Below are 10,580 nucleotides of genomic sequence, written 5' to 3'. Positions count from 1 at the left end.
ACACCATCAGAAAGTAGAGATTTCAACGAAGAAAAAGCCCACCGACGTTTTTAAAAAAGCAGATATTTTGACGTGAGAATTTTCGATTGAAAATTAGGGTGCTTTTTCGATATTAAGTAAAAATAAGGTGAAAAAATAAATATTTCAAATCAAAAAAATTACAGCGTGTATGGGACATAAATAGGTAAGTTTTCACCAAATTTCGTAAAAATTTTTTTTTTTGTAAAAGAAAAATAAAAAACCAAAAACTTGGTTATTTGAATTTTTCTCATAAATTTTGAGGTTATGTGAAAAAAGTGTAAATACAAAAGTTGTAGATCTTTTTATTACCTACAACTTTGTCATTTAACTTTTTTCCATAATTCTTGTAGTTTTTCTGGAAATCAAGGGAAACCGTTTTTTACCCTTAAAAACTCACCCCCTTCCCCAAGCACTGGTCCCTTCCCGACCTCAGATCGCCCGTAAATTATTTTTCCTTTCATTTTTGTTATATTTTCTTTCTTTTCCAATGGGTTTCATCCTACTATAATTTTTTTTGGTTTCAAAAATTATCGACCATGGTCGACCATTTACACGATCCGACAATTTTCACTGAATAATACAATTCGTTTTTTCACGATAACTTTTTTAATTTTTGATATTTTTCATCGCTCCAAAAAGCAATTTGCAGGGAATTACAAGAGCTACCAATCAACCTTTATAGTTGAAGGGTCTTGAACTCTTCGTTTTCGAGATTTTTTAAGGGCTCAAAGAAGGTGGTTCTTACACGCAAATGCAAACTAAAAAACGTAATACCTCAGTTAATTTTTGCTCTACAGAAAAATTGAAAGTGAGCAAAAATATTATAAAAAAAAGACCTTTAATTTTGAACTCTTGCATTTTTCACGTATCTTGTTTAGTTTTTGAGTTATTTCGAAAAAAAGGATATTTTTTTAAATTAAATTTTTTTTTTCATTATTTCAAACTTTTTTTTAAATTCAGGCATTCTAAACCGGTCAAACTTACAGAGCCTATTATTAGTACCTAAATAAAGTCAACTGTACATGGATTACGCTTAGTTTCTATTTTTATGGTTCAGCCATAGATTTTATTGTTGATTTTTTCTCCGAAAAAATGAGATGACCATTTTATTTTCATCACAACTCCGCGAGTTTTTGAGCTACGAAATTTTTTCAAAAAGCATTTTGAAGGTCTTTCCAAGCACTTTAAAAAAGGTTATATCCATTTTCTTCTAAAAATTAGTTCTTTCGCCATTATTTTACGGTAAAAGGTTCGATTTTACTCTCCGAAAAATAAACAATCGCCTTTAGAGAGTGATAATTCGGTTATTATTACATCTAAGCTAATCAACAAAAAATGAATCGATTCGTTGTTTCAAAAGCTTTATTTTTGCTATATATGGGTTTTTCGATAAAACGCAAGGTTTTCGAGTCATTTATCAAAAATGGTTGAAAAACATGTACTTTTTAGATGAAAAATCAACATTTTCAATAGCAGATAACTCGGAAAATATTAATTTTTGGAAAAAACGTTATAGAGCAATTTTTCCTTAGAATCCAACCCTCTATTGATTTTTGCTATTAAAATGTGTGCCTTCATTGCCACCCCTTCTCACCCCCAGGGCTAAAGCACACATCGGCACTGTGTAATATTTTGTTTCTTGAGCAATTTTCTACTTACTATTAAAATTTCACGTCAATCGGTGCATGTGTCAAGAATTCGGACCTAAAAAGCGTCACATAGGTAGTGAGCTACATCTAATTGTATCTTCTGAAGCCGAAACGACCGACTGTCACGAAATTTGTCAAAATGTGTTGTCCTTTCGAAATAAACGTCTGAAATTTGATCAGTATGTACTGTCCGTTTGACTAATAGTAAACAAAAAGGTAAAATATGGTAAAAATTGGTATTAATGGTTTTGGAAGATTGGGAAGACAGTTACTGAAAGTAGTTATAAACAAATATAAGCAAGTAAGTACTACAAAATAGAAACTGCGAATAAACAGTGCTGCAGCAAAAGACGAATATGTATGTGACGTTTGTAATAATAATTATTTTCTTATATGTATTTACGTGTTTTCGAAATAGCAAGGACGATGAGCATAGTCTTCGCTTCATCAAAATCAAGATCAAAATAAAACGTTTAGCTCTACTAATTTTTTTATTTCAGAAAACTGTAGCCGACCTGCCTAGGTTAGTAATGATAAATGATGCTGAATTACCAACAAAATGTGTGGGATATCTGATAAGAAATGATACCTACTACGGAAAATTCGCAGGTGACATAGTTGAAATGGACGATTCTATATCTGTAGATGGTGAGTAAGATCTTCCTGAAGTAATAAAATGGAAGTTTTAACCTTATCCCCGCAGGTCTAAGGATCGAGATATCCAGAGAACCCAACCCAGAGAAAATACAATGGAGTAAGAATGGTGTGGAGTACATCATAGATACCACTGGGAAAAACACTACCTGCAACTTAGCTTCGGTAATCAATCTCTAAAGGGCTCAAAGTAGATCCTTGCGGTCGCACCATTTTAATGCCATTCATATTTCAGAAAATCAAATATAAGCTTATTTTTTAGAAATTTCTGAGAGCAGGAGTCAAAAGAGTAATAGTTACGGGATGTTCCAACGTCCCCATGTTCATCGTAGGAGTCAACCACGCGTGTTTCACGAAAGAAATGAAGTCCATCTCCGCCGCCACACCTAGCATGAACTGCCTTGCGGTTATGATGAAAGTTCTACACGAAAACTTCGAGATAGAGGTAACGAGCCTTTCCACACACTCGGTGACATCATCGGCGATAACCACTAACCCTCCCCTCCTTTAAAGGAAGCTATGGCTACGGCTTTCCACCCTCTGAACAGCTCCGACAAAATCCTGGACGATCCCGGCCCATCCAACTGCAGGTCCAGTAGATCGGCCATCATGAGTTTCTCACCGACTGACGCCACCACCAAGAAGGAGGTCGTCGACAAGATTATGCCCGAACTGGAGGGAAAGACGGAATCTGCCGCCATCAAGATACCAGTGGCTTGCGTAGGTGGCATCGATCTAACAGTTAAGTAAGTGTTTTTCGATTAAGACTGCAGAACAAGCTGTTTACAACATCGTGATATAAAATTGGGATTTATCTTTGCAATCTGCAGTTAAAAATATCTTAAGGTTTGATCAAATTCATCTTAGGCCTGACAGGGAGTAGTAGCAAGGCCTGGAGGAGCTACGACGGAGAGCATTCTTAGTTTGATTTGTGGCTATACTATTTTGCTATTATAGTTTCTCCGAAGTCAATTGAAGAACCAATAACTTCAAGGTGTGTACCAGGCTCGGTCGATACGCAGCAACTCGGCATTGAAATATTTGAAAAACTTGTTCCCATATTTATTTAGCCGTACAGAGGTCTGGTGGAACAAAACGTGTAGGTGGTAGAAATGTATACGCCCAGTTGGAGAATGCGCGTGCGGGCAAACGGGTACATACACAGTTGCTTTGGTCGACTGCGTTATAAATTTCAGTTGTCGACAAGTCGCTTGGCAGTGCAGTGCAGCAATGCGGAATTTGGTGTGATTTAGATGATTTTAATTTTTTAGGCACCTTCTATTTGTCCACATAAATAATTAAAATATGTTGTTGGTCAAATGAACATATAATATAAATTTTCTACACATTACATACAAATTATTATAATTTTTTACCTTTAGCAGAAAACTTCTTTATGGACGCCTATGAAACTCATTAAATTTAATTGCTCGGTTTTTTGTACATGTTCAACTGACTTCGAAAAGACTATACATGAAATGTACACAGGGATAGTCCCTATAATCTGACAACTTATTGTGAGTTTGTTATTCAAATTAAAAAAAAAATGTTTAATACAAAAGATTTAGCTTTTTTTATGAATTTTTATAATACAGTATTAGAAAAAACAATTGAATAATGGAATCACTAAATTAAAGAAACAATTTTTTTTAATGGAACACCCTATATATTAGTGCATACTTAGTAGCATCGTTAAATTTTTCACTTTTTTAAATTTATGTCTGATGGATCGCAGTGGCTATGTACGAGGCACGCGGAACAAACGAAGGACTTTGACAGAAGTTTATTTATCACAATTAATTTATTTCCTATAACAAACTATTTTAACAAAGAAATAATGTTTAGTGAGAACGACAAATTTGAATTTGAAAATAAACCAAACAGATCAAAGATATCTTTTGCCGTTCTTGAAATATTGTGAAAAAACGATTTTAAAAAATGAAAAGTTGTAATTTGGTACTGGGGAATAAAAAGATACGAGGAATCCATTTTCGTCAAAAGAAAATTTCTACGGCCACTAGTTTCCGTTATGCAACAATCAATTGTTTTTTTCCTTCTGGGCGCCATATTGGATCTTGACAGTAACAGATAGAGGATAAAATTATGAACACATCAGTATCAGTATGTAACACTACTATTTTATGTAAAGAATAACCCATAAAATTGAAGAAATTCAATAATTTATTCAATTAACATTAACACTATTAACAGTGAAACAATAAGTAACGAGCGTTCAAATAAAAACGTGGTCGAAGTTGGCTCTGACACATTGGACGTAGGGAGTAGCTTATATTGTTCCAAGCACTTTTCACACCTGTTCCTCAAAGAATTAAAGACATTTTCTAAGATGCTCGGGGTATTGTTAATTTCACGAATCTCGTCTATAGCCAGTGTTGCCAGATGGAAATTTCTGTCAACAGTAGGAATGTAGCCAAAAAAACAGGAGATTTCTTTTTTCAACAGGAGATTTTAATAAATATATTTTTTAATAGAGGAACACAAGTACATGCACAAAATATAGCAAAATATATAAATGTAGGAGTTCGTTTAATAGTTTTCAATTACATCGGTACGTCATGTGATTTGACAACTGTCAGTTGTCAAAATGATAAATCCCGGAATCCCGCTGAAGTAAACGAACTCGCCTTCTATTCTGTTAGGCCCAGTTCATATAAACGCGAATTGCGGATTTAAAATTTAAATATGTACATGAACTGGGCTGCAGAAAATATAACAGGACTGAAAATATTGACAAGTGACGAACACAGTGCCGTTAGAGAACAGTGTCGTACTAAAATATTCTTATTCTGGGGAAAATTAGTATAATCAACAGAAGATTTCATAGAGAAACCAGAAGAATAGACATTGAAACTAAAAAACAGGAGATCTCATAGTGAAAACAGTAGAACAGGAGAGTGAGAGTGAAAACAGGAGATCTCCTGTTAAAACAGGAGATCTGGTAACACTGTCTATAGCGGCGATATAGCGCTTTGACAGATGACGTTTAAGTTCATTTGCTATACGCTACGCCCTACGTCCAAATTTTCAGAACCAACTTGACCACGTTTTTATTTGAACGCTCGTTATAACAACTTGCGCGAACTTTACAGAACTAGTTTTCTTTATAAAAAATGTAAAAGTGCAACAGGTGACTCTATATTGTTTATAATCTAATTGTATAAAAAGAGAAGAGAAATCTTTACCTAATTAACAATAAGCCTAATTACATTATTTAAAAAACAAGTAGTAGGTTTGAAAAATCATAAACGCCAACTAAAAATATTGACTGATTTTTAAAGTTTTGAAGTAGGTACAAAAAATGAACATTTACGAGCTGTTGAAATTATTGAACTGCAATCCCAAGAAAGATTATATTATTGAAATAGGCTACTTAAACGTTTTTATTTTAAAATTTTCCGTTGGTACATGCTAAGCCGGCCAAATCAAATCACCGATGCAAATTCATACACTGTTTGAAACTTGTAAGTGGTACGTCATGTTTTTTTATGGACTTGAGGCACAGATCATGAATAATACGTACTTTGTAAAATTAATTTACTATTACTAATCATTTTGCGTTCACATAAAGTATTTTCTAAACATTTCGAACATACCTTAGATGTTTATTGGGAAGCCTATCTCGTATATATCCATACACACACAACATTTAAATCCTAAACAGCACTTTATTTTCACTTATAAGACTAAATAACACATTCACGAGCAGTTTAAACACTACGATACATTTGTTTATAACTAGAATGTAAAATTACCGGGAAACAGTACACGGCGCGTTGTATATAACGAGCGTTCAAATAAAAACGTGGTCAAGTTGGTTCTGAAAATTTGGACGTAGGGCGTAGCGTATAGCAAATGAACTTGAACGTCATCTGTCAAAGCGCTATATCGCCGCTATCAATTTGAATATTTTCGTTTTAAAAAGCGTTTAAAATGGTGTTTTCTTAAGAACAAAAAGTGTTTATCATAGAGTCCTACTTTAGAAATGGACGCAAGATTGATGGAATATGGAAGTATTCTATTGAGGAATGTTTCATAGAATTTCAAAATCAATTTCCCGGCGTTGTTGAGTACAAAATTTTTCAAAGTGCAGTTCAGCGTTGTGTTAATATTTTTCGTGAAACGGGCAGTGTAACAAGAAAAGAAGGAAGCGGCCGACCTAAAAAGCGGACTGAAGAATTTAAAGAAAATGTCCAACAAATAATGGAAAATGCGCCAAGAACTTCTGTACGTGTTTTATCACAAATGGTGGGAGTATCAGTCGGTACCTGCCACACAGTGTTAAAAAAAGATTTGCGTTTGTTCTCCTATCGTTTAACTTGTCAGCAAGAACTTCATGGAGTTGATTTTCCGCGACGGGCTGTATTTTGTGAATGGTTTTTAAACAACTACGGTGAACTTCATAATATCACCTTTTTTTCTGATGAAGCCTGGTTTCATTTAAGTGGTTACGTAAACTCACAGAATATGAGAATGTGGTTTTCTGAAAAACCAGATAACTTTTTTGTCGAGGGCCCTCTACACGCTCAAAAAATTGGAGTTTGGTGTGCTCTCAATCGAAGGAGGATTTATGGACCTATTTTTTTTAATGGTACCTACTCTTACTGCGCAAAGGTATAGAGAAGAAATTATCGCTCTTTTTGTTAACCAGCTGGAAGAAAACGAAATTACAAACTTTTACTTTCAACAAGATGGCGCAAGGTCACATACGGCAGGCGAGACGATGAATATGTTGAGGGAAGTTTTCCAAAATTGACTAATAAGTCTCAATGCTGAACATGAATTTCCACCGAGGTCATGTGATATTACGCCGTGTGATTTCTTTTTGTGGCCTTACCTTAAACACACTATTTTTGAACTGCCTATTCCTGATTTAAACCATCTGCAGGCTCGACTTATAGACAAGACTCGTGAAATTAACAATACCCCGAGCATCTTAGAAAATGTCTTTAATTCTTTGAGGAACAGGTATGAAAAGTGCTTGGAACAAGGATTAATTGTTTGTTATTGTTATCACGATTATTCGTTAAAATAAAGTTATATAGTCATTAACGTTATTGAAACTGACAGCTGCTATACAGCTCGTTGAGAAATGAGGTTAAGTTGGTCGCTATAAGCTACTCCCTACGTCCAATGTGTCAGAGCCAACTGCAACCACGTTTTTATTTGAACGCTCGTTACTTTTGAGTTACGATAAACTAAAACTAGTAGTGCGCCTGCGTCAAGATGGCGTAGATGACGTCATGAAGAACGACCTTCGTTTGAATGTACGGGGTGTTTTCGACCTAATTATGTACTGTTTCAGGTTTAAAAAGAATGCCCCTGCGGAAATGATAAGATGTAAGCTGAAAGACGCTTCAGACGGGCCCATGAAAGAAGTACTGGGGTACTCCGACGAAGAATTGGTCAGTTCGGACCTTATTGGCAATTCCAAATCGTGTGTTATCGATTCCAAATCCGCAGTTAATTGTTCGAAATGCACCGCGAAGATTTTCGCATGGTACGACGCTGAACACGCATTCGCTAGCAGACTGTTCGACTTGGCCAAATACATTTCCTCCCGCGAAGACTGTGCGAAATAATTTCCTAGAAATATATATGTTGAAATAACCACAACAGTCTTTTGATTTTAGTGACGCATGCGTTTCACAAAAATAAAAGCAAACTGGATTCTGAAGCATATAACTGTTGAAATTTTAAAAATAAAGCAAATGTTTTGCTTAATATCACATTTTATTAAAAACTAAATAATAAAAATTAGTTTCTAGAAAATTAGAAACATTACAATGGCAGCAATTTTTTTTTAATCACAGCGAAGTGTGTTTATTAGAAAAAATACATGTTTACAGAACAATCGCAGTAGGCACCAAACCGCAACGTTTCTTCCTTGGTCACTGTCAAAGCCAACTGGGTAGATTTGACACTTATGCCCAGCCAACTTTATTCTTGCAATGTCTGACAGCTTAGAAAATTATTAAAGCTTAACCTTACGGGTAAATATCAAAATCTAATACTAAAGTTCTATTTCAAATTGGTCCTCGTGACAATTGGTTTTCTTCTGGCTATGGCTGTTCCTCCTTGGTGGTAAACCATTTCTTGGCTTCGGGGGACTGTTTTTCTTAGTAGGGCCGCCAAACCCTTTGATAAGACCGTCGGGAATGTCGTAACTGGGAGGGGTCTTGGAACTAGGCGAGTTGCGTAGGTTCATGAGGAAGTTTTTTTCATAAACTATTCTCGTCCCTGAAACGAAATGAATACGGTTAGTGAAACATCAAAACGACGTTAATAAGTGATCGACAGAGTCGAACAAAAGTAATATTTAATCGACGGAGTCCGTGCTACGCCCATGGTGTTTACCTAGACATGCGAGTGCAGTGACTGTACAATGTACATCCATTGTTAATTATAAATCCATAACATTATCGAAAGAAAATAATATATTATGGCCTTGTAAATTGTTATAAAAAATAATATATATTAGTTTTAAAATCCTAAAACTGTTTATTGTTATTTTAATTGTAAATGTCAAAATAATTATTGGAAACAAAACATCAATAAAATCATGGCAATCTTCGATATGCAATATGTGGGATTCATTTATAGGCCAAATAGAGCAAAAAAGGAGGCTGTTCTCGTATTACAGCAAATTTCATGTATTTCCTTTTGACAAATACTTAGTACTTAAATGAAAACCCAAGTGATTTACCCAGTGAAGTCGTGAACAATTATTTTAAACAATAAAAACTGCAAAAAATGACATTTTTTGTTTTTTATATCTCCAAAAATAATGATGGAATCGTCTTACTCTCAATAGGACTTTTGTAGAGAATAAAAAAACCTATAAAATGGTTTTTTGTGCGACGTTTTTAAAAAATTTTCAATGCAAGAAACTTGATCCAAACATAGGCAAAAGATTGTCTTTAAATATCTTCGCGAAACTTGAGATAACTTTACAAATAATGAACAGACTAAGCATATTTTCGTTTTTTTTTAAATCTCAAAGTATCCCAAAGAAACCCTCAAAAGTCCAAAAAAAAATTAAAAAAAATATTTTTTTACAATAATTACAATGCTACACAGCTGTCAAAAATAAATATTTTTTCCGTGTGTTTGTGTGTCTTCATCGTAAATTTTATGTAATATCATGAGAAAGCATGTAAATTAATAAATATGATGTGTCATAATCACTTCAACAAAGGCTTTTTACTGCATTCATCTGAACTTTAGAGCACGTCAACAACTAATTTTTTATCGCTCTGTACAACGACCATATTTAGATAAAAATCTAAAATCCAGAACATATAGTACCAATGATCAATAGGGAATAAATCTGGAGAAATCGGTGCTTATTTGCCATTTTCCACAATATATCATGTTTATTATCTCTCTGTAGCTTCGTGCATTTAAATAGAAAGTATTATACACAGCTAGAAATATAACTCAAGGCATTTTATTTTCGTACTTAAACATGTGTGTTCACATTGTATTTTTAGTACTAATAATTTTTTCTAAAAACTCTCAGTACCGACGCGTGTTGCGTGCTAATTCCTTTATTGATGACACATGTCAAAATCAGTGTCTGAAGTTGTCTGATGCAATACCTGTTTTATTTTTAAAATCGCAGACAATGGGAAGTTTATCTCTATAGTAGTTATCAATGCAAAATTGGTTTATCTTAATAAAATAATAAGCAAATTCTGTGCGACCGATAAAAAAAATGTGCTAGCAAGGACAACGTGATTAAGATTTTATATCCTGGCTAACCCTGGCGTTTCGAACGGACACGATTTTGATTTAAATCTGTAAAAGCATCCAGTAATATCTGGTATTTGAGACTCGTATGAATATATTAAATTATAAAAATATATAGGTATCCCGAAATTAGCACAGAGTTGTGTGTTTATAGCGCCATTGTAAACAATTGATTTTAAATTATCTCAAAATCAGAAATCCATCGGATTTAAGTCTGGGCTACGAACGGGCTAGGGAAATGTGCGAAAATTGCGAAAAATTAAAGGAATCTTAGCATTTCGACATTTCTATAGTTTAAAGGGATTTTTGTTCTATTATTGTCTTATTAAAAGTGCAATTTCTTGTCTATAAAAGGCCATCAGCTTTAAACGAAAGCTAAAAAATTCTCCAAGATATGTGCTGAAAAGGGGGGAGGGCTAGAGAGGACAGGAAAACTACAAAGAGGAATCACACAACAACAGTAGAAAATTTAATTTCAGTACTTCC

The 10,580-nt window shown here is 34.2% G+C and overlaps 2 protein-coding genes across 2 annotated transcripts in view; one reads left to right on the top strand and one right to left on the bottom strand.

Moving 5' to 3' along the window:
- Positions 1–1,893: 1,893 nt before the first annotated feature.
- On the top strand, positions 1,894–7,924 carry LOC108906902 (glyceraldehyde-3-phosphate dehydrogenase-like). Its single transcript, XM_018710338.1, has 6 exons — positions 1,894–1,971; positions 2,171–2,318; positions 2,374–2,489; positions 2,587–2,769; positions 2,838–3,070; positions 7,648–7,924. The coding sequence occupies exons 1-6, from the start codon at positions 1,894–1,896 to the stop codon at positions 7,922–7,924; spliced, it is 1,035 nt and encodes a 344-aa protein (XP_018565854.1).
- A 214-nt stretch (positions 7,925–8,138) lies between these two features.
- Positions 8,139–10,580, bottom strand: part of LOC108906930 (eukaryotic translation initiation factor 4E-binding protein 1) — an 8,479-nt gene continuing 6,037 nt past the window's right edge. Inside the window, exon 2 of the mRNA XM_018710374.1 lies at positions 8,139–8,582. Within this exon, the coding sequence (XP_018565890.1) occupies positions 8,356–8,582 (227 nt within the window). The 3' untranslated portion in view covers positions 8,139–8,355. The remainder of the gene's footprint in view (positions 8,583–10,580) is intronic.

The sequence above is a fragment of the Anoplophora glabripennis genome, unplaced genomic scaffold (assembly GCF_000390285.2).
Source record: "Anoplophora glabripennis isolate ALB-LARVAE unplaced genomic scaffold, Agla_2.0 scaffold354, whole genome shotgun sequence".
In the NCBI taxonomy this organism is placed as follows: domain Eukaryota; kingdom Metazoa; phylum Arthropoda; class Insecta; order Coleoptera; family Cerambycidae; genus Anoplophora; species Anoplophora glabripennis.
Note: the sequence above shows the minus strand (reverse complement) of the source record. Positions and strands in the feature narration are given on the sequence as shown.

What these genes read in the sequence shown, in the direction of transcription:
- LOC108906902 (XM_018710338.1), top strand. Translation starts at nt 1,894, where the DNA reads ATGGTAAAAATTGGTATTAATGGTTTTGGAAGATTGGGAAGACAGTTA. An exon ending in ACGAAAACTTCGAGATAGAG is followed by an intron (nt 2,770 to 2,837) that starts GTAACGAGCCTT and finishes CCTCCTTTAAAG; the next exon opens with GAAGCTATGGCTACGGCTTT. An exon ending in GGCATCGATCTAACAGTTAA is followed by an intron (nt 3,071 to 7,647) that starts GTAAGTGTTTTT and finishes GTACTGTTTCAG; the next exon opens with GTTTAAAAAGAATGCCCCTG.